General features: G+C 41.0%; 4 protein-coding genes across 5 annotated transcripts in view; 2 read left to right on the forward strand and 2 right to left on the reverse strand.

Annotated features, from left to right (window-relative positions):
- The first annotated feature begins 2,933 nt into the window (after nucleotides 1-2,933).
- Nucleotides 2,934-8,296, forward strand: atf1 (activating transcription factor 1). 2 transcript variants are annotated; one of them, XM_047024582.1, is made up of 8 exons: nucleotides 2,934-3,387; nucleotides 4,178-4,281; nucleotides 4,377-4,499; nucleotides 4,589-4,686; nucleotides 4,868-5,004; nucleotides 5,848-6,030; nucleotides 6,218-6,371; nucleotides 7,318-8,296. In XM_047024582.1, the coding sequence occupies exons 2-8, from the start codon at nucleotides 4,183-4,185 to the stop codon at nucleotides 7,460-7,462; spliced, it is 939 nt and encodes a 312-aa protein (XP_046880538.1). In that variant the 5' UTR covers nucleotides 2,934-3,387; nucleotides 4,178-4,182; the 3' UTR covers nucleotides 7,463-8,296. The 2 variants fall into 2 exon arrangements, with proteins under 2 accessions (XP_046880538.1, XP_046880537.1); XM_047024581.1 differs by lacking the exon at nucleotides 2,934-3,387 and adding an exon at nucleotides 3,577-4,064.
- Nucleotides 8,276-11,079, reverse strand: LOC124470635 (methyltransferase-like protein 7A). Its single transcript, XM_047024583.1, has 2 exons — nucleotides 9,769-11,079; nucleotides 8,276-8,669 (listed from the first exon to the last, which is right to left on the reverse strand). The coding sequence occupies exons 1-2, from the start codon at nucleotides 10,354-10,356 to the stop codon at nucleotides 8,433-8,435; spliced, it is 825 nt and encodes a 274-aa protein (XP_046880539.1). The 5' UTR covers nucleotides 10,357-11,079; the 3' UTR covers nucleotides 8,276-8,432.
- A 259-nt stretch (nucleotides 11,080-11,338) lies between these two features.
- Nucleotides 11,339-13,216, reverse strand: LOC124470636 (methyltransferase-like protein 7A). Its single transcript, XM_047024584.1, has 2 exons — nucleotides 12,606-13,216; nucleotides 11,339-11,716 (listed from the first exon to the last, which is right to left on the reverse strand). The coding sequence occupies exons 1-2, from the start codon at nucleotides 13,095-13,097 to the stop codon at nucleotides 11,483-11,485; spliced, it is 726 nt and encodes a 241-aa protein (XP_046880540.1). The 5' UTR covers nucleotides 13,098-13,216; the 3' UTR covers nucleotides 11,339-11,482.
- Nucleotides 13,217-15,357: 2,141 nt separating this feature from the next.
- scn8ab (sodium channel, voltage gated, type VIII, alpha subunit b) overlaps nucleotides 15,358-23,442 on the forward strand; it is a 39,129-nt gene continuing 31,044 nt past the window's right edge. The window contains exons 1-2 of the mRNA XM_047025442.1: nucleotides 15,358-15,500; nucleotides 19,618-19,952. Of these exons, the coding sequence (XP_046881398.1) occupies nucleotides 19,674-19,952 (279 nt within the window). The 5' untranslated portion in view covers nucleotides 15,358-15,500; nucleotides 19,618-19,673. The remainder of the gene's footprint in view (nucleotides 15,501-19,617; nucleotides 19,953-23,442) is intronic.

Genomic DNA, 23,442 nt, shown 5'->3' on the forward strand with positions numbered 1-23,442 from the left:
AAACAATCCCCCCTCAGGTGAACTACTACCATACCATTTGAAGCACTTTTCACCTACATGATGCAATGTGATGTGATTTAAGGGGATGTGTGACCACTACTCCACACATATAAAAAGGTCCAAGGGGAGGGGCAGTGTTTAACACTGATCAATAATGGTGTCAGCAGTGTTGGATTCTCACCATTTATTTCTCAACCCTGTTGCACTTAATTGTTTTCTATAGCTATATAGAGGTAACGTGTACATTTCTCAATTCAATAATTCTAAATTGAGATCATTTGTTTATTTCTTGTCCTACAACACACAACTCCTATCTTTGAATTTTAAGTATAGCTGATTATTTCCTTTTCAATAATGTTTTCTGGGTGGGATACCAGACAGATACCCAAAGGGATGGTTGGGGCAGAGGTAAAAAACAAATTGTACTGTATCCATAAAGGCCTCTGTATTTTAGATATATGTTTGTGATTGTATATATATTATTTTAAAAATGTATAAACTCTAAATGGATCTCTCTCACTTGATGGTTTCTGGATAACTAATCTAGTTGTGGGCTGATGTAAAATTGTAAATAAGAATTTAATCATTTTCACACAAAAATGCCAGTAGTGATTTTCAAATATTTGAATGCTAATCTTGCACTTTCCTTCAAATTGTCTATTTTTTCATGACAGTTATGTTATGACTCCAGGAGTCATGACAAGTTATGCACATTCCTTGTGGTTCAGGATTCAATTCTGAGAAATCATGCAGAAACCAAGCATGGTCCACAGCAAATGACAATAAGTCATTTCTAAAGATTAATACCAGGGTATTTAAAAATAAGATAATCATGATAAAGCTCTATGGTAAACACTTGGCCCCTCACTGTGGTGATAGTGAAGCAGTCCTCATAAATGCATAAAACCATATGGCAAACCATTAGTTTACATTAGTGTACTAATTATAATGTTAATACATGTCTTTAATGGATAGCTATAATGTTACTCATTTTCATTATGAGTATAAAGGTTTTCCAAAGACGAGGTATTGAGCTTTTAAAAGGTGTAATCGATGTCAGGAAGCTCCTTGTTAAATGTATGTAAAAATACACAAATATTTGTAGATATCAAATGGTTTGTAATATGTTATAGATACTTAAACAATTTGTAATTATGGATGTCTACTGTCACCACTCAGATAGGTGTTAGAAAGCCAGTCTTTTACTTTCATACAAATGTCAACATGCAAGTCTCACAGTAAATGATGCCCTCAATGCTTTTGTGGTTTACAGCATGGTGTACTATAGTACCTCTTAGCCCTTTCACAGTACCTAATTAATACTATAGTCTCAACAGACTAAAGAAACAATGTTATTGTTCCGCTGAAATGCATCAGTTCATGAGATTGGACTAGTCTGAGAATCACTTATGTAAAGAGAAGGATGACTGAAAGGGCTCTACTCTGGTAAGTAGAATAGAACATGATATTTTGTCGTGCATGGATCTCTATCCAACTGGTCGAGTGTTTGAAATGGGATGCACTCCTCTTTGAATCACTGGAATATTTTTGTCCCTGTAAGTCATAATAAGTCATTTGCACATCTGAGCCAATCACATTGCTTGAATTCTACAGGAGGCCCCTTGAAGTGTCCTTTAATGACAAATACAGGAAGTGTACTGTAGCCAAGGCAGAGGGACATCAACCACTTATGTTGTTGTAACGTTTTTCTATCCTCCACACATACAGTGTGGCGAGGAATACTTTATTTACTGTTAAGTTTTAACAGATTTTATTTTGTATATGATATTATGTTCCCTCTTATCTATACGTCCCTCTGTCCTCGCTCCTCATCATAACTTATTATTGGTTCCTCATAATGAATTTGATGTGTATACAATTAGCCATTTATTATACTGTACTGTTAAACATGTACATACATTTAATGTTTTGTTAATTTTGGTCTGAGTGTGAATTACATTAAACCCCTTGTAACTCAAGCCTATGCCAAACACTACAAGTTAACTCAAGTTGAAACAGTACATTATAATGTGAGAATTTAAAACAATGTGCTGTGGATGTACTAACCCATGATTCTTCAGGATTTGTTTGGATCAGAGATGTGAATGATTTAAACAATTGTCCCCTTTGTATCGTTGAAAAACATAGAAATTGTGTGTGAGATGAAATGGCTGTGATCTATTTTAAAATAAACAAAAATGAGATAGAACCTTGCATTATAGTGCTACCTTTGAGTTGATATTACATGTTCACAATGCAATCTTTTATGACTCCAAGCACAAGTAGAAAACAGCTTTAACAGTCTTGCAGGAGGGACAACTTAATATTTCATAATTTTCTATTTCAAATAATCCAGGTAACAGTTGTACTCTGATTCAAGACCAAGGTACATCTTGGCTCTTTTTCTATCAATCAAACCCTTGTTTGTAAAAAAGAAAGAAAAAAAACGTTTTGAAATATAAGTGCAACCAGAGCAGGTGTGGTGGGTTAGTTGGGGACAACAATGGGACTTACACTTTTTTGCTGCTGCTCTTTCTGTAAATTCCAGTGCTTGCAGAGCCTGGGCCGAATTAAAAAGGTGTAAGGAAAAGATTGACTAGTTTGGCCAGTGTTGTACAAAGCATTGCACATCTCTGTCTGGAGTGGTTCAACCAATATGTTATGTATGCACTCTTAGTAAATTATGTTTATAAAATATTTTAATACATAAAAAATGTATACATGTGTTATGGGCAGGTATATTATATCCACCAATTAATCCTTGGCGCTATGGAGCATTTTGGAGGTACATTAGCCTACATAATCTATGAATAAATAAGTGATGATAGTATCCCATTCCAATATTTTCTTTTTTTTTAATATTTTGTAAATTGGTTGTACTGGTTTTATACTTCAATTCGCAAATGAATAAAGTACATGCTTTTTCAGAAAATACCAACGTAGTTTTTTCAATTAAAAGTTTATAGAAAATGCATTTTTACAATTAACATGTTATTTATTACATGTTATTGTTATCCATCTTCTTTAATGAAAAATAACTGATTATTCACAGAAGTGCTCGGTATTATAGGAAAGTTTAAAACAAAAATTAGAATCTTGACAATTTTTCCTTTTGCTTCTGCAAAAACAGCAATCCATCCAATCACCGTGCTCAAAGGAAGCAATTACGTCATATGTCCTTGCAGAGGTGGCGCGCAGTGCCGCCTACTTCCTATGAAAAAAGTGTTTACTTTTTATGGTAGCTATTTAGCTAGCTAGCTAGCTCTTAGCTATATTTTTAGCATTTAGCTTGTAGCCATATGTTCTCCACAGTTTTCAAAGGATAACTATAACCATCATCGTCATCATCGAACACTACGCCGCCTAGAAGAACAACACTTGACAAAGGTAATCTCCCTGGCTAGCCTAAATTCTGAAAAACCGCCTTGCCATCTGCCCTGCCCTTTAGAACGGCACAATGGTGTGTTGCGCTAGTAATGGCGGCTACGACTCCGTCAACTCCTCGTCGTTGTTAAAAAGGAAGGTGTATTAATGGCTCCTTGTATCGCTGACGTCTGTTGACGCGGGTACTTGCGTGCCAGTGACTGTGCCGCACTGTCTAACACAAATTCGCTCATTGAGACAAAAGCTCACTCATTGTGCAAGTCGTTGGAGACAGTAAAAGAATGTTTCGTTGGCAATCTATTAACGAATTAGTCGATAAAGCGGATGTTAGCATGCTAAGCATTAGTTTGTTTAGCTTTTGCGTAATTATTATGTTAATAACTTGCTTGCTAGCTAGCTCATCATTTGGAAAACATTATACATGACCAGTTAGCTGTAGTTAGCAATTTCATTATTTGAATTGTACACAAACGCATTGACATTGCTTTAATAACGATAGCCACAGACATTTATAAAAACTTTAGCCTAACGTTAGCTACAAAAAAGCACGTGTCATTGCGTGTAATCCAGAAAACGAGATGTTCCGTAGCAGTGTGTGTGTGTGTGATCCTCGTCTGATTTAGAACTTGCAAATTGTTCACACAATTAATCAAAATGAAAAGAGGGGGACGGGGGGGTTGGTATGTATCTATATGCCCCTATACATATTTTAGTTCATTGTTTGGGCTGTATTTTATCAAGCAATGCAATATCCTTAACCATTAATGCTATAGCATATTCTCTTTGTACACAGTGACCATGGAAGAGGTGCAGCAGAACAGCAATGGCACAGAGTCCCAGATTATCACTATCCCAACCACCATCACAGCCTCTCAGATATCACAGATAGCCCAGCAAGTAAAGAAAATATTCAATCACCAGTTACATTCTAAGTGCATTATCTGATCTCTTAGCAATGGTTGATGTATGCCTGAATACACTTGTGCTTCCAGATGTCTCTGGGCGGTTCTCCTGTGACCGTGGTTCAGCTTCCAGGTGGTCAGTTTCAAGTGCAGGGAGTCATTCAGTCTGCACAGTCCTCAGTCATTCAGTCTCCTCAGGTGCAGACTGTGCAGGTAAGACCTGGCCAGATTTGTCATAGTGCCGTATACTTAAATGCATAAGGCCTCTTGCTTTTCAGTAATGCTCTGTTCTGTCCTTGCAGGGCCAGGGCTCAGACAGTGATGACTCACAGGACTCGTCAGACAGTGGAGCTTCTGCCCAGAAGACCAGAGAGATCTTAGCTCGACGACCATCCTATAGGTATACCACACACACTAAAAAAACATATTACTTAACACCTTCTGTAAATATGATTTCTACTACATTGCATTTATTGGTTCTAATTTTTGCAGGCATTGTCCTTGTGTGAAAATGACAACATTGTTGTTTGGGTTATTTCCAATAAATGCGTACATTCCTGTATTCTTCTGGTTGGCTTTAGGAAAATCCTAAATGAATTGTCTGCTGAGGAAGTGATGTCACGCAACGATGGAGAGGATGATGTTGCTGCTTCCTCTGGTGTAACAGTCACAGTCCCCACCACTCCCACCATCTACCAGACGAGCAGCGGCCAATACAGTAAGACCTGCCCCTAAACCTCCACCTGTAGTCCACACTGTGGCTACTGAGCAATTTACATTACAGATAATACATTATCTGTAGCATTGGAGTTATTAGCCCAATTTACATTAAACATTAGATGGAGACTTTGCAGTCAATTAAGGGGAAATGTAATCTAGCAGCACCAAGGTTGAAGGTCCAATGTGAAGACGGTAAACGTATACATAAATATGCTTCGCTGTTTTGAATTTGTAGTAAATGACTATTAAAGTAACAGTAAAACTAAGGAGTAAAGACCCATGAAGTGGCTCCACATGTTAGTATTACAGCAGGCACAATGGGAACTCAAGGATGCGTTTTAGGAAGTTACAGGTGCACACTGGACTTGAACCTGTGGTAGAGGGAGGTTGAATAGGGGAGATGTACCTCGTCTGTAGCAGGAAGTGGGATGGGGAATGCCGGTGTAAGGCATAATTGTAGGCTCAGAGAGGAGCATATGTGGGAAGTTGGCACTCATCCTTTTGTTTGGCGTGGTTCTAGAAGTTTACTGTAGCCATCTATTATTTGCCCTTATGCACCTGTTAGCCTAGAATGTGCAGCTGTCTGCAATTGCTTGTATTAAAATGCATGTATTTTGTATTTAAAATGTATTTTAGACAGGGGTAAGTGAAGGGGATAACACAAATACTTACTGTAAGTCGCTCTGGATAAGAGCGTCTGCTAAATGTAAATGTAAATAGCAAGGGACCGCCAAAGTTCTAATTGTGTGGGTCCTATACCTCTAATGGTCTTCCCGGTACCCCCAGAGCCTTTTCAGTTTCATCACTGAATGTTTCTTGTCCACGTTTCTTCTTTTTGCAGTTACTATTGCCCCCAATGGCACTATCCAGCTGGCCAGCCCTGGGTCAGAGGGCTTCCAGGGCCTGCAGACCCTTACCATGACCAACTCCGGCTCAGCTCAGCAGGGCACCACCATCCTTCAGTACGCCCAGACGCCAGACGGACAGCAGATATTGGTGCCCAGCAACCAGGTGGTCGTACAAAGTAAGTATGGAGACATCTATGGTATTAGTTATATTAAAAAAATATATAATGCAGCTGATGCCCTCAAAGAATTATAAAAAGATATGTTGTCCAGCAGCAGCAGCTTAGTTTGTGGGACAGATTTGGAAGGAATGTCAGGGACGGTTATCACCTAAAGATTGTACCATGTCATCTCCCTCTCTTTCAGGTGCAGGAGGAGAGATGCAGACATATCAGATTCGCACAGCGCCCACATCCAGTTCCATTCCTCAGACCGTGGTTATGACCTCCCCTGCAGGACAGTCTCATGGCAAGAGTGATGACCCCTCTATGAAGAGAGAAATCCGCCTGGCAAAGAACAGGTGTGTGGGGTTGGAGGGAGGTTGATACTGAGTCAACTGGAGGTATACTCACATCGCACTACTACCTATTTGGACACACCACGCCTCTTATGCATTCCAGATTTAAGAAGGATTCTTGTGATTTTATGTCTGAACATGAGCTCTACATACTAGGACCAAACTAGCATTGTGTTTTTATTGTGGTCATCATCATTTGCAAGTATTTATGTCAAGTTTAACTCAAATGCAAAGTTAATAAGCTTACCCATCATAAACATATACACTCAAGCTGAGCATCTCAGAGGACTGGATAAAGAATACAGGAATGTAAGGCAGTTCAATAGTATCGCAATATAGAAGGGGGGGGGTGACAACCAACATGGCTTTGCAAGCACAGAAAAAAGATGATGCATTCATGGTGCTAGATAGATTTTGTTTAGTCTTTAGATAGGGCTCCTAGAAATAGATATGATGTACCTCCTTTTTTCCTTGTTCAAAGTTCCCTGGCATTATACACTTTGTAACATCGTGACCTCTGACCTACAATCTAGTGCCACAGACATTTCCTAGTCGCATCCTTCAAAAGAACTATCATGGCTATGCAGGCATCAGCAAGCTGTAGCAAACAGCATAATGACAGTTCATCAATGATAGACAGCATATTTATTGCATATTCATATTTCATAGCATTTTTCTCTCCTGGACATGTCCAAAGATCATGTTCTCATGAGAACATTGTTTATTATATACAGAACATTCAAAACAGTATAAAATAAACGGTTATCATTATTTGTAATCTTTATTATTGTTAATTGATCAGTGGTTAATGACAGACGTCTTCAGTACCGGCTGCCTACCCTTCAAAGCATGCCAAGATACCTTTTAAAACTTGTATGTAGTGCCCTGCAGAATGGATAAAGATGTACTACAGTCCCTGACCCTGAAATTGTTTTGCTTGCCCGTCCAGAGAAGCGGCCCGTGAGTGTCGCAGGAAGAAGAAAGAATACGTCAAGTGTCTGGAAAACCGAGTAGCTGTTCTAGAGAACCAGAACAAAACCCTCATTGAGGAGCTGAAGACGTTAAAGGACCTTTACTGTGTCAAAACAGGATAACCTGGCCACACATTCAAATGAATAGGACTAATACAAATAGGTCTTGGAAATGGCTACAGCGCTACTCACCTGGACAACAGGGTTAACCGGGAACACCTTACACTTTGCATTAGATATCCTTGTCTTCAGTTTTTGTGTTTTATACAATATTTTGTTTTAACAAATGTCGAGTGAGCGTTGGCAATGGGAAGCGCCCATTCTAAAAGACAATGATAGTGTGAAAGAAGCCTTTTTTCCTCATCTTTTTATTGAGCTACTGGAAGAATGACTAACGCTTAACTGTTTATATTTGTGAATATTGTGTGAGCGTGCACGAGGCTTGATATGTAATCACTGACATTCAATTTTGTTCCTTTAGTTTTCTATCAGCTTCTGATTGTCCCATCAAGTTTTATGGTAGAAACCTGCTGATTCCCACTGCAACATGTAATGGAGATTTTTGACTGTGTTAAAACTATGATGTGATTCAAGTTCATTTTATGTGATCCCTAAACGTCCACACCCTAGTCCCCATGAGATAAAATGTTACAGTTACCATTCCTTATTAGTGCAAAGGGATATTAGAAAACATTGTGTACAGCTAACTTGGCTGTTACTTGGACAATCTATCAGGGAGAGAGTGCACAATGTCAGGGTCATATTTATTTTCTATATCTTAAGGCGGCAGGCTGGGGGGGGGGGGGGGGCACACATTCTCAAAACAAACAAGGGAATACAAAAGCAATCGCTCATTCTGTAAGTAATATGAAATAAATATTTTTTCATTCTTTACATATTGAGCCTAATAGATTACTCACTGTACAGTGACACTTTGTAATAAACCTTTTAACCCTATACCAGTGGTTTTACATGCTGACATTTCTGAGTGTTTTTCCCCCATTGGGTCACAGCAACAATGCTGTGTTTAGCTGAAAGCATTCTGTCAAGGCCTGTTTACACTTGTGCAAAAGAGATAAAAGGTGAGGCAAGTTTACTTTACAGCATATCCTAAAACATGTGGTCTGATCATCAAGGTGACCTGTGGAGCTTCAATGTGCTTCAGTTTGAGCTTGGAGAAGCCAGCAGCCTCCAAATCCTTCCATGTTGCCCTGGTAACAACACATCCATCCCCCAGATAGTACCAAAGAGGCTGCAGTACGTGCTGTAAGAAATATGTCCAGGTGGCGGGGTCTGAAACTACATGCTCCAGAAAGTACAAGGCACCCCCCTGTTGACCAAAACAACTCATTAGTAGAAGTTAAATTGATTGCAGGTTTGTCTTTGCAACAGCTTCCCACAGATAATGCACTCTCTGAAATGAAACCAGGAATGGCTAAAGGCTGTTTGATGGACAATATTAAGTAATTCATTGTGTAGACTGGGTATATAAATCTAAATGGGTTCATAAGGATATACACTACCGGTCAAACATCTTAGAACACTCCCATTTTCCCCAAAGTCTTTATTGAAATTTAAGCAGTTCAAGTCCAGTGAATAACCTGAAATTGTACATATGTAGGCTAATGCATATAAGGTAAATTGCCAGAGGTTTAAAAAAATGTTAAGGTTTTTCAATTAACAAAGGAAGACAGAGACCATTATAACCCTTCAAAGTGTTGGTCTTTACTTTAGATAGAAATTGCCAAGAAAGCCAAGGTGTCAGTGAGTACAGTTTCCTACACCATCAAAAGGCACCTGGAACCGTGTGTTAAGCTGTGCTTGAAGCTGCTGTCCTGTGAGCCGTCTATCACGCAAACTGTTGACTTTCAGAAACTAGTCTTCTGATTCTGTTGTGGCTTTGGGTCTGCCAGACCTCTTCCTGTCAGAGTTTCCTCCAGTTTCCAGGTGCCTTTGATGGTGTAGGAAACTGTACTCACTGACACCTTGGCTTTCTTGGCAATTTCTATCTAAAGTAAAGACCAACACTCTTAAGGGTTATAATGGTTTCTGTCCTCCTTTGTTGATTGAAAAACCTCAACCTCAATAAAAAAAATCAAAAATGGGGGTGTTCTAAAACTTTTGACCGGTAGTAATAGGCCCTATTTGTTGATTTTAAGCTTGTTTAAGAAGGTGTCTGTGTGTCTAGGATTGTACCACTAAACACCATATAAATGCTCTAAGCTCTTCAGCTCATCTAAAAATACATTCGACTTAAGTAGGCCTACCCCAGTTTAACTTTGAACACAAGGGCAGCATACGTCCCCGACGATGTGACTTAGCTGGTTCTCATGCTTAACAATCATTAACAGTTGTTGTCTCATCACCGTAATTTGTGGAGGGAAACTTTAAACATGTATTTCTTTAATGTTGTCTAGGCTACAACTTACGGGTTTGAGAATGCGCTTTGCCTCTTCTAGGACACGTGGAACGTTGTTGACAGAGCATAGCACCAAAGTACAAACAACCACGTCCACCGACTCATCCTTCATACTACCAAGGTCTTCCCCCGAAGAAACAACAAACTGCTCATAATTCAGATGCATGTTAGTATCCATACTCATTTGAAGGTACTTTTTGAAGTACAGGTTAGGGTCTGTGCAAATTACCGTGCAACCGTTGGGATAAAACTTGAAGTTTGCTCCGCTTCCACAACCAATTTCCAAGAGGCGAAAAGTGCCATCCTTGGTATTTGCAAATGTGTTCAAGTTTTTAAAAAGATCCCTCTTATTTTCGTGCATTTTGTCGTTGTATGAAAAAGTTATATTATAAGCAAGTAATGGAAACAAACGCTTGTAAATGCCATATATTCCCACTACCTCCATAAACAGAAGAGGCAAACATATTATCCAGCAAATAATCTTGCAGAAATTCATAAAATATCTCATTTTCCAGAAAAACCTTGGTCTGAACTTGTGCTTGTTACAATCGTATTCATCTGCAGCCCGCAAGACTAAGACACGCCCATAGTAGCCCATTGGTCAGTTTTAATGCAAATTCAAACGGGTGTTGGACGGTCTGCCCTCTGGAGAATTGAGGGACATCCTGTGTTGTTTTTTAGTAAGTACCAGATACGCCTCCTGCATACCTCTACTACCGTCCGTCTTGCGGTCCGCACTCCGCAGAAAGACCCTTGTCATTTGGCAGAATCCAGTAGTACTGGCTGGATGCGAAAAGTCATATGACATCATCTTATTTTGCCTCACGGTGGCACCATTGTATTCCAAACGAAATGGAGCAGTCACAAAATATGTAGGTCTTCAAAGTCTATCTGTCTCTGACCCTGGCCCACAAACCCCCTCACAAATCAAGCAAAACGTGACGATAAAGAATACATTTTAATAATATTACTTTTATAGGCTGAATGTTTTGTGAGATTAGGTGTAATAAAGTTCCATAAGTTCTCTCTTGACATGCTTTTTCAAATTTGTGATTATTACTTTACTGTAGCATCCATTCACTCAAGGCTCAACCAACTACATTTAAAATCATTTGAGCATTGTTATGAAAACATGTTATTTACACATGTATGCCCTTTAAATGTATAGATCCTGGAAATGAGTACAGAATATTAGGTTGTCTTAGGTTAGCAGGTTATTAATGTTAGTATAGGTTATTTCAGCTACTGGTTGCACTATCAGCAATATTGCACTATTGTACCTCACTTGTCTTAGGTTAGTTAGGTTTATACGGTTAGCATAGTTGATTGTGTGTATTTAGAGGTTTAATATACTGTATTGAATATTGTATATTATTTGTATATCAGGAGGTTTACTATATTTTAGCTTATCATAGATGTAATCTATGTTCTGTGTATTTATATGTTATGTTATGCCAGGTTGCTTTGCGTTGTCTTGTCCTCAGAATTTCAGTGCCCAGTCTGACCCTGTGTTGTTCTGTGCATCTGACAATAAAATACTTGAACTCGATATTAGTATCCAACTTAAAATACTTTAATATGGTAGGTACTAATAGAATTCTGCCAAGTGCTGGGGTCTATATCTAGGGAAAAGCTATTATGGACCAAACAACTAAAATTGTGTCACTGTGCCAATCCTTAAGGACTGAATATGTTACTTGTAAATCTACAAAGACAAAGTAGGCCTATTTCACAACATAGCCCATAATATGTGGTTTGATCAAAAATACCACTGGAGCTTCAATGTGCCTCAATTTGAGCTCAGAGAAACCAGCAGTCTCCAGATCCTTCCATGTAGCTCTTGTAAGTTCACAGCCATCTCCAAAGTAGTACCACATGGGCTGCAACACATGTTGGAAGAAGTATGTCCAGGAAGAGGGGTCTGAGATGACATGCTCTAGGAAGTACAGAGCACCACCCTGTTAAATCAAAAGGACATGGATCATTTCACCAAAAGAGGACATTTCAGATTTTAAAAAGCATGTTTATTATGTACCTGTAACGTACGGTAACTTGCACGCTGTTTAAATAATGCTTAATAGGAAAAATATTACGGTTTGATATTTGTTTATAGAAAAGGGTTACGACCCTATTCCTTTTTGGACTTAAAATATTAATTATAAGTCATATTTAACTCCAACACTATTATACATATGCTGACCTTTATTACACAGAGTTTATTATAATGTTTTACATTTATTTATTGAAATGTATATTTCACTGACATGCCATAGATTTAAATGTTACATGTCAATACAATATTTAAGTAAGACATTTGCAACAGTAAAACTATTTTAGGGGAGTATAAAAATATATATATTTTTATTATTTTAGATTAATTGAATTGAAGGTCATAATTGGGGACATGGTTGAGTGCTGATCTTAAGAAAATCTGCCATTTGAGTTCATCTTAATGTTCATCCTAAACTTTTCAAACATCTGAGGTACACAATGTCCATGCTTTTCATGGAAGGACCTGTATATCTGTAACTTTGTTTTAGCCTAAGCTCTAGATATCATTTGTAAAACTACTGTAGGCTACATCGAGTTGTGTACGCAAATGGCTTAGTGAGTAGGCTACACTCGAGTGTACACTGTCACAGCTACACAAAAACGTTGCTGGTGATATCAGTGCGTAAATATTATCAAAATGAATAGCTCTAACCAAGCATTTTTTTTTAAATGTTTTTTTTTAAGAGACTATTTGGGCGCTGTTGTGCCAACCAGAGATGTTGGCAGTTAGAAAGGGTAATACAACGTGGGCATTTAATAGATGTTTTCCACATCTCGTCTGTTTGCGTAACTTACGGGCCTCAATATGCGATACACCTCTTGGAGAGTGCGTTGTACGTTGTTAACGGAGCAGAGTACAAGTGTGCAGACAACCACGTCCACAGATTCGTCTTCAACCACACCCATATCTTCACCAGAAGCCACAACGAACCTATCAAATGTCAGGTGATCGTTTTCTTCCATACTTGTGTCTAAATATTTTTGGAAGTGAGGGTTGGGGTCTGTGCAAATCACATTGCACGTAGGGGGGTAGAACTGGAAATTTGCTCCGCAGCCGCAGCCGATCTCCAAAATACGAAGTGGACGCTCGAGTTTGAACTCCAGAAGTGTGCTGAAAAGATCCTTTTTCTTATCATGCATTACCTTGTTGTAATTCAGAGTTATCTTGCAAAGGAGAATTGGGAAAATGCGCTTATAGATGGCGTACACGCCCAGTGCCTCCATTAGCTGAAGTGGCAACGTAACAACCTTGAAAAAAAGCGTGAATAAATTCATACAGAGGCCCATTTTCGATGTTCTTTGAGTCTTGATTGTGTAAAGCCAATCTGAAGTTCAGTGAAGTAGGTGCAACCCCTCGATACAGTGTCACTGACGTTGGCAAGTGTGCGTCTTGCATGGTCTGTGAACTGCCCAATCAAGGATTCCCACGTAATGCTATGTCAACTTATTTTATAAAAAATCCAAAACATTTGGTTTATCCCAGATCACCTGTTGATGTCGCGATTTCATCTTCTTTCTTACCATGCAATGGTCCTGTAAATTCATACAATAGAAACAAGTGTGCTTTATCTTATTTATTGTTTACAGGTTACTTTATATTTTCAAAATATGGAATCTAATGTTATACACATAAATAAACTAGGTGTGTGAATACAAAAACAAGTAACAACTAAGCCATAAAAACTGTTAAAATATGTTTGCTTCCATGGACTTTAATCCTATTGAATTTGGTATTTATTAATTCTGCCAACTGCTTTAAGTAACACACAGCCTATAGCTGCACAGTAAACTCACAAGCTTATATGCGCAAAGAATAATATCCTAATGTGATCCTTAAATTGTGATCATCTTCTAAATTAAAATATTAGAATGCAGAAGGCTACTACCAGTACAAAGTCCATCTTTCCTCTGCTGTTCATGTTTATAGACCATATATCCGGCATGCTAAGACTAGCCTTTTGACATACTTATAAACCATAGAAAACAATAGGACATGAGGTAAGTAATTACACATCATGTCAATCTTATTTCCCCCTGTGTTCCCACCTGCAAGCTACCTGTGGTAGAAATGTGTGTCATTAGGGTCACCTTAAGACAACATATTTCTTAGTTGACATGTAGGCTTCTAAAAAAATGTATATTGCATCCTACTTATCAAAAACATATTTTCTATCAGCTGTCAAATGGCAAATAGATTAAGATTGTTTTGATACGGTAATCTTGTGGGTTTAAAAACTGAAATAAATGGACGGTTTGTATTTCACAAGATGATGATGGAAACACTGACTTTCATTATGATCATAGGTAAAACACTGAATGTCTGGAAGTCATGTTTCCACCATTTAAAAAAACAGCTGGAGTTAAGTTTGGTTGCAGTTCTCAGACATTCCACTAGACAGAGACATTTTTGGGTCATAGATAACTTCAACTGCAGTTTCAGATTGGGCCTACAATTTCATGAATGTCCATAATCCTGTAGATAGAACATGAACACTATTAATTTTTGGTGTGCTAAATTATGAGTGGTCTTTTTGCCCTTTGACAATTCCAAACTATTATAACCTTTGTGATGATCCTGCTTGATAAGATCATGATTGGAGCTTGTATGACTGTGAGATATCCTTAGTTCATGTGTTGTCTGGTTGATATGCACAAATCATTTTCTTTGGGTGCGCCACTTTAACCTTTGCTCCATGCATCCGTTTTAACCTGTTGGTTTGTACATATCACAATTGTATCAAAACAGATCAAATATACAACCTGCTTCACACTGTAAATTGAGAAGATTCTTATACTGTTTGTCCAGACTATAGATTATATAAAATATTTTTATAAAAAACTAAAAATGTCTGAACATTGATAGATGTGGTACTAAATAACCTCTTTTGTCTGTGATAGTTTCAAGGTGCAGTTAACATGGCAGTGCACTTCAGCAGCTCCAGTGAACTGCCTTAGTTTGTGGAAGTTTAAACCAATTTAGGTGATTATAGTATCCTACTGTTAGTAGTGTACATGAGTAGACATAGGATGCCAGAACGGAATAAATAGTAGTTGTACCATAACTATATCTGATGGAACATTTTCAAATAGTATTTTATAGAGCATTTTCCTTCACTTATTTCCCTTTGTTTTGTAAGGACTTAGTTATGAACAATGTTATGATTGAGGTGAGTTTCAAGTCCAACTCAGCAAGCCCTTCTCAATATAGCTTCATCACCTTAAGTGACTATTAATCCTACCACATTATTTGATATCCAAATCGGGGATTTCTTACAAAGGAAGAAGAGAGAAGGTTAAGTAAAGTTCATTTTCACAATATTTAGACCAGAAAAATTATATCATCAGATGTTAGTTCTGCCATCTTTTTAGACTATCCTGTGAAACCTATAGCTGAAAGTAAGAGTAATGTCTTTACATTATTCTATATGGCGTACAATAAACAGCTTGTTACTTATCTGCGTTGCATTTGTGTAATCATTTTGCTTACGATGCTGCGGTCTCTATTGAAACTAAAGGCATTTACCGACACTCCCTAACAATTTGCTGAGAGTCATCAATTATGCAGGGTAGCCGCACGCACTGGGAAGGAAGATAGCAGCAACAATATGGCGACAGCCGCAGTTTCTCCCGAATCTTTTCGACATCTGCAGTTCAGTGACTATACGCTGGATATCTGTTAATGCGGAAAAAGTAAGTAGACATTCTGTTCTCTTGTCCGGTCGGGTTTTGTCGGGAGATGCATCATGCTCCTACCCTGTCTACAGTCTGCATATCACTGCCGCAGAGCAGTTCCCCTCTCAGCATCTTTTCCTCGCGTTTGTGTAGGGCTCCATGCCAATACTTGGGCAAATATGCATGTGAAACTTTAATTAGAAGTAGGGATGAATGTTCATACTTAAAAAAAATGCTCGTATGATGCGGATGTCACGGGAATGAAAAAGCAGGTACATCGGGGTGTTGGCCTGCCTCAGGACAGAATGACATTTCAATGTGTCAAAATGTGAAACATACGCATACGAGGGGATAGTGAAGTGCAGTCACGTCAAACTTCAGTGCATGTTGGCAGTATCGTCAGTAACCTACAATACACATACCAATAAGTCTATCATTGCTAACTATTCTTTTCTACATTGTTGTCTTTTATTCCATCCTGTAAGAATCATTTGAACAGTTTTGGCCCCCCACCCTCCACCATCCTCCCGCACTGGGCATGCATGCAGGCTCCCCTCCCCTCGTTAGACTTACTTGAGACTGTATTGCGTGAGATAGGTGCGCCTCAGTTTTGGCAGTTCATAGGGGGCGGCGGCATCCCCTTATTGCCTTTTGTTGCAGCACATTTTCAAAAAATATGTTAATAGAACTGGTCACGGTGCTGCTATATCCCATACATGTTAATACTGCCAGTGTTGTCGCTTAAGCAGTCTCCTCGGGTGTGGTATGTCGTAACCTATATTTGTAAAACATTAACTAAAACAATTAGGCTATATATATGATAGTCTATACATTGTGAACATGCTTGGATGGTACAGTGTTCAAACTAGGTTTCTGTCCATTTCTCTCCCCACGTTAAGTGTTTTCAAGCGGTCTTGTGCATCCAGAAGCTCAAGGCTCCTCTTGGCTTTACTGCAGTATTTTAAAAAGGCTCTGGCCCACAAGCGGTCAAGGCGCGTGTGTAAACAGTGGATTAGTCAACATCGAAGTGCCTATAAGTCAGGTGATGACAAACTTAAACGATCATAGCTGAGAACTTCGGAAAACATTTGCTTGCGTTTAGATGTAAGAATTCGTTATCGTACACAGTTGGTTAAAGAGGGGCTTATTGTTAGCCTATATTGTAAGATACTATACATTAAACTTGTTGTATTTAGGCCTACTTTTTTTATGATAGTGCAATTACCAGGGGTCCCCCATAGGCTACGTGACATAGCCTATGTTGAATGTTTTTTTTGTTAGGCTACAGACATCACTTGTGGGCAAGTCATGCCACGTAAATGGTGGCGCTTTATTGCCTTGTTGAATATCCTATAGCCAATAACTTAATTAGGCAGGCCATTCCATGATTAATCCAGTTTGTTCTTTACGTTATAGGGGCCAATAAGCCAATGAGAATGGTCAGATAGGCCTAACAGGGGCATTACCAAGGCCTTCATCACGCTAGGGCTTGACACATGTTTGCCATGCTAGCTCCACCCCCCCCGCCCCCGCCCCCTCCACCCTATCCCCCTCCTTCCCCCGGCCGGCCCGTTTGACTCTGATCCAGTTGCGTTTCTCTTGTCGATCTATCTACTCCGCCCCTCATCCTCAGACAGGACTGTCTCCACTATGTCCGATGCTTGAGGTTTCATCGTCCTTCTTGAACATATGGATTAGCCAGCAGCGAGAAATATTTTAGTTGTATCTCTATGAAGCGGACGGACAAACGGCGTGTGTCTATTTTCCGACGCAGAGGACAAACCAGACTAGAGGATTTCAGCACTTGCTTGGAGTCTGCATCAGTATAGTGCTGAAACGGACAGCGACGCCGTGATCGAATGGGGAGTTTATGCTGCTTCTTCGAGAACCTGCTGGAGTTTTCCATCATAGCAATCCTCTGGTTCCGTCTCAATAACGAATTCCTCACAAGACGGACGTATACGTTGTCTGTAGGCTATATCTAAATGGATCTTACAAAAAATCTGGTAAATTTGCAATCTTATTTCTGACCAATTCATGATAGACATCACCTGCTCTCTGCGATTAAAAGGGCACGTGAGTAGCCTTGAGTTTAAAAATGATTTTGCATCACAAGTTCTGTCTAGGAATGCGATAGCTTGATGGCGTTTGGGTTTCGCGTTGACATTGCCTTCTTTGATTAGCTATTTATGACAACATTTTGTCGCTGAATGAATAAATTGCGTTAATAAAAGCCATGGGCTGCACAGTCATATCGTACTGAAACATACGTTCCTAATCATGAGCCTAACCAAGTTAGGTAGGCTTCGGCCCACATGTGAAGTACTGTTTTGCATCGTTATTTGTGAATCACCTTGAGCGTAGATCAATTGATGTAGCATTGTGGAAGGAGACTTAGAGGTTGCACCCAGGTCGGGTTACTTAAAACGCCAACTTAATTTCCTTGTGGTAGATCATCTCTGTTTACAGTTAATAGTCAAATTGAAGTGTGAAGGCATGTAAGAATCCCCCCCCCAAAAATAAATAAATAAATAAATAAATACAAATAAATAAATAAATGTGGCCTCTGCCTGTTTATAATTCTGTTAAAATCAATTTGTGTTGATCATCGGCCTCCTATTTGGTTCCAAAATGTAGCCTAACCTAGGCTATCAATAATCAATAGTGGGAAGAGGTGACATGCCCCAGTCATCTATATACAGGCATCCCACTCCAAAAACGTGATCTTCAACGGTGCAGCGCGTACAAGTGCGTTTAAGAAATAGCATTCAAAAACGACCAAACATGCTCGAGCAGAGGACATACTGGCAGGTTTTCGGTAGGATTTGTTGGATTTTGTATCCACCTATTCCCAACTGGTCACTAAAGCAACATTAACTTTTATGAAATACTGAATAACCTCACAACGATTCACTAATAGCCTGGGTGTCTAATTTGCCTCTATTAGTTTTATCTCATAAATAACATACAACGATATCATGATACTGTACATGCTACATTGTAAGATAGTGGGTTCAGTTTATTTTTAGAATTTTGGAATATGTGCACTATAGTCTTGTTCACTGTTTTAATTGCAGGAGTAGTATTTAGTAGTAAATTTTTAGAGATAGCCTTGGTGGTCTGTACAGGGTAACATTACTGACATACAAACATTATCCTATTCTTTCAGAGATCATGGGTACAAAGAAAACATCTTTCTTGTTAATGCATGTTTGGATCTGGTTTTTCTGAGAGAGAGAGAGAGAGAGAGAGAGAGAGAGAGAGAGAGAGAGAGAGAGAGAATGGAAGTATGGAGGAATGTTATTAGTTGCAAAATCCAAAAACAGAACCCAGTGAGCTTCCCCTTCTCCCAGCTCAGGTCAGCTGAGAGAAGGGGACGCATCCTGGCCATGCCTAGAAGATGTGAGGAGTGGAGAAGTTGGAGATTGAGCTGACCAACCCCCCACCCCCTCAGCCTGCTGCTGTTGCTGCTGGGTTCACCAAGGTCATCTCCACACCAGCCAGTGTGGGGCACTATCTCGAATGAAGCATTCCTGCTATGTGTATAATTTCTTTGTGTGAGTAGAGCAAGAAAGAGAGGGAAGGAGGGAGGGAGGGAGAGAAAGAGAAAGAAAAAAGATAGAAAGAAAGAAAGCAAACTATAGTGTTTAAGGTCGGAGGAAAACTGAGAAAATGTGTGTCTTGCTCAGGTTTCAAAAGGTTGCACACTCTGCTGTCTGGGTGCCCTGCTTTGTCTGCTTTCTCTGTGACAGAGCCAGAACATTCCATGTCTCTTTAGCTCAGGGAGACACTGCTACAGAGGACGAACCCAGCAACCAGCTCGTCTGATTGCTATGAAATATGAAACTGTCCTGAGAGCCATCCTTCACAATATACGCCCATCATCTCCCTTTTAGATTTCAATTGAAAGTGGGGATCTATACACTGTTTATAACCTATACATTTCAGAGAACAGTAAGTGTTATTGAACAATAATGCATATGGTCATTCGTGTTTTTTCTTGGATGGGGATGAACTGTTTACATCAACAGTCGCTTGCTGTAAGCCTGATTAAATGTAGCGTTGGTGTGTTGTTCACCATGTCCCTATTTGACCCATCCCTTCTGTCCCCCCATCATCTCTCTCTTCTTACCAGGTCCGGATGTCCGGGATGGAACACAAATAAAGAAAACGTAGCTGCAGGATGAAAACATGGCTGCGCCCCTTATTGCACCCCCAGGACCTGACAGCTTCAAGAAGTTCAAGCCGGAATCCCTCGCTAACATCGAGAAGCGCATCAACGAGGCGAAGAACAAGAAGCCCAAGCCCAAGTCGGACAGCAGTCACCGCGACGATGATGAGGACAACAAACCTAAGCCCAACAGTGACCTGGAGGCTGGGAAGAGCGTGCCCTTCATTTATGGGGACGTTCCCAAAGGAATGTTGGCGATACCACTGGAAGATTTGGACCCCTACTATTTGAATGAGAAAGTGAGTTGTCCTTTGTCACACATCTCATAAGTCTCATCAAGACAGACATAATCCCCTTCATCAGCTTCATCTGTCACGCGATCTGTATCGTCCAAAGTGACAGGCTCTGAAACCAGATTCAGAAAGAGAGAGGTTCACTGTCATTTAGACAAAATGGAGGTTACACAATGGTGTTACACAATTGAGTTGCCATGGCGTTAGGGCTATGTGATCGAGTCAACAGTAAAAGCGACCTTGAGGTGTGACCCTGGTCTTTAATACTTAAAAAGGGAAGACTAGAGTTTGAGTACCTATGTAGGGTCATATCGAACTTACAATGTTATTATGAATGCTCATAGCAGCTTATTCATCCTCGTTTAGACTGGTATAGAATGAAAGATGCTTCCATTGCGGAGGCCTCTGTAAGACCAGAGGGAGGGAATGAAGAGTGCAGGCCTCAGTAGTAATGCTGCCTATGTGGTCTTCTGTACTGTTGATTGATGCTTTGTGTTGATGCACTTACTGTAAATGTGTTGGATGCTGGCAGGAGGAATGGAGAACAGGCATCTCTGAATATGTGCTATCAGTCCTATTGCTAATTGAATTCTCACACAAGGACAATCCTTCTCTGATCATAAGAGAAGCAGACAGGGTAAATGTGTGTGTGACAGAGAGACAGAGAGCGATGGCCTGTTGGTGGATATGTGACTGTGCACGTGTACAGTCAGTGTATGTATGCTGTCTTCATTGGGTCGTGTTTTCCTCTGCCGGTCTCCCCTTCTTTCCCCAGCATGTTGTGTTTCGGTGACCATCATGTAGCTTGCCTGGTCATGCCAGTAGAGCAGACTCTGTGGCTGTTTTGGTCCCCTATCCTATTGTTTTTTTTGTTTTTTTGCACGTCTTTCTCCGTTTTCTTCTGAATGTGTCAAACTATCTGGTGTTTTGAACGTGGTTACATGGCCCAGAGTGCAGTATAGCATTTGTGTGTCATCTCCAACGGTGTTGGGGCTGCAGAGAGAGAAGAGAGGGATGTCGCCGTCAAATGGAATCTTTAAAAGGCAAAAGCTTAACCAGCCTCTGTACTCTGAAATGGTTGGTTCTAATATGCAGGAACATGCTAGCAAAAAATATTATTAAAATAAAATACTTAAATATTGTTGACACAGGTAGATTGAATAACATTTGAAATGCTGTCAGATATGCCATGCTAGATACTGTTAGTGTAGATCTGACACACCCATGGTCAAAAGATCACGGCTTGCAATAGTTTTGGACAAAGTGAATACTGACACACACAATCGAAACACACAACAAGTATAGCAATAGACATACTAACAAAAACCATTGCCCAACTCACGTGCACATTCTCATTTCTCATGAATATGAGTTCTCACACTCATATTCACACAAACATGTTAATCTCCCACTATACATGGTTGACTCACTAATACACACAGATGCACACACAGCTGGCATACACTGGGGTTATCAAGTGAGTGGCCCTCTTGTGATCTATTGATCCATATCCCTAGCTCTGCTGGGACAGGGAGGTCACAGCCCCCCTCTCTCCTTCTCTGTCTCCAGGCCCCTCCCCTCTCCTTCTCTGTCTCCAGGCCCCTCCCCTCTCCTTCTCTGTCTCCAGGCCCCTCCCCTCTCCTTCTCTGTCTCCAGGCCCCTCCCCTCTCCTTCTCTAGGCCCCTCCCCTCTCTTTCTCTTTCTCCAGGCCCCTCCCCCCTCCTTCTCTGTCACCAGGCCCCTCCTCTCTCCTTCTCTGTCTCCAGGCCCCTCCCCTCTCCTTCTCTGTCTCCAGGCCCCTCCCCTCTCCTTCTCTGTCTCCAGGCCCCTCCCCTCTCCTTCTCTGTCTCCAGGCCCGCTGCTCACCTCTGTCCTCTTGTCTCTGATATCCTCCCTCGTCTCTCTCTTCCCCGTCCTTGAATGGGATGGGAGACTCATTTTTCACAGGATGCTCTGGGTTCTCCTCAGACTCCTCCCCCCTCCCCTACACACACACACTCTAGTCTGCAGCAGTGACCTGGCTCCCACTTTCCATACCCCTCCCTGGCTCCTTAAGGTGTGGACGAATATGTGTGCTATGCCACATGTCTGTGTGTGTGTGTGTGTGTGGGGGGGGGGGGGGGCTTGCTCTGCCAAGGCCTGTGACTGTCACACACACACCCATTGTGTCATATACATGGGCTGTTACATACATGTGGACAGCTGAGGGCCACTCATCAACCTGGCAGTACCACACACACACACAAAGACCAACACACACACAAAGACCAACACACACACAAAGACCAACACACACACAAAGACCAACACACACACAAACAATCCCAGTGGGCCTCTTGGTCATTCTGAGGATTTTACTACTATTCACTTGTCCCACCCCCTATACATGCCTTCACCTTTACAGCACCTAGGGGAGGTCCAACATGAATATTCAGATCAAGCTTCCATCCTCCTCTCTTTGTGTCTCACCTCCTCCAAGTTACTCCTCTCCTCTACTCGACCGCTAACCCCACCATCCGTTCATGATCCTTTGTTGTGTGTGTGTGTGTGTGTGCATTTATGCTTGCATGTGTGTCTATCTTTGCCTGTGTGTGTGTGTGTGTGTTGTCAGCTGCAGTGAAACCTGATCGCAGCACTCGTGCATCAAAGAGGGGAAGAGCAAGGGGGAGTAGAGAAGGCGAGGAGGAGAAGTGCAGCGTTGCAGTTCCTGTTTTCCCCTGTGATAGAAACGGAGAGAAAGGGAGAGAGAGCAAGAGAGAGGGAGGACTGCCTGGACTTTTCAAATGTCTTGAGTGATTAAACAAGAAGAGGTGCTCCAGGGCTCATGCAGGAAGGGGAGCGAGGAGGGCCAGAGGATGTGGACATGGAAAGCAAGGGTTCAACTGGCGCAAGTGCTGGTGCAGGGATGGGCCTGTTGTTGGGTTTCTCATTCCAGAGAACATCCTGGCCTGGAGGTTGTATCAAATGGTTAAGCTTGGGATCTATAGTGCGTATGGAATTGTGGGCTCTATTTCTTTTTTATGGTGTAACTAACTGCAGTGTCTCTTGCAGTGACAGGCTGCCTCCCCCTTAGTGAGTGAGCGGTAGACCGGTCTTGCTCACAGTCTGACGCAGATCACAGAGAGGTGGTGGAGACAGACAGAGGTTCAGCATGAATGAGTGGAGCTTGCACACTCTCTCTCTGCCCCCCACTCCTCTCTCTCTCCCTCGCTCGCTGCCCCCCCCCCCCTCTCTCTTCATCTCTGCCCCCCCCGCACCACCCCTCCGTCTCTGCCCTCCCCCCCTCCCTCCCCCCTTCCATTCTCTCTCCTGGGTGTAGTAAATTAGAGCGAGGCCCAGGCTTTAGTGCTCTGTCTGAGTCCTTAGTGTCTGATGACACAGCATCCTCCTGTACTGGGCTGAGGAAGGGAGGCAGGATAGGTGCAGGGAGGGAGGGAGCTATCTGGAAGGGAGTGTGCCTCAGTGCAGCTGGGCTGAATGTTGTAGTGAGGGAGGG

Source organism: Hypomesus transpacificus, chromosome 9 (assembly GCF_021917145.1).
Source record: "Hypomesus transpacificus isolate Combined female chromosome 9, fHypTra1, whole genome shotgun sequence".
In the NCBI taxonomy this organism is placed as follows: Eukaryota; Metazoa; Chordata; class Actinopteri; order Osmeriformes; family Osmeridae; genus Hypomesus; species Hypomesus transpacificus.

Coding starts and splice junctions, on each gene's coding strand:
- atf1 (XM_047024582.1), top strand. CDS start 4,183: ATGGAAGAGGTGCAGCAGAACAGCAATGGCACAGAGTCCCAGATTATC. Junction 4,282..4,376: donor TATCACAGATAGCCCAGCAA/GTAAAGAAAATA, acceptor TTGTGCTTCCAG/ATGTCTCTGGGCGGTTCTCC. Junction 4,500..4,588: donor CTCAGGTGCAGACTGTGCAG/GTAAGACCTGGC, acceptor CTGTCCTTGCAG/GGCCAGGGCTCAGACAGTGA.
- LOC124470635 (XM_047024583.1), bottom strand. CDS start 10,356: ATGGGCTACTATGGGCGTGTCTTAGTCTTGCGGGCTGCAGATGAATAC. Junction 8,670..9,768: donor CAAAGCGCATTCTCAAACCC/GTAAGTTGTAGC, acceptor TTTGGTCAACAG/GGGGGTGCCTTGTACTTTCT.
- LOC124470636 (XM_047024584.1), bottom strand. CDS start 13,097: ATGGGCCTCTGTATGAATTTATTCACGCTTTTTTTCAAGGTTGTTACG. Junction 11,717..12,605: donor TGTATCGCATATTGAGGCCC/GTAAGTTACGCA, acceptor TTGATTTAACAG/GGTGGTGCTCTGTACTTCCT.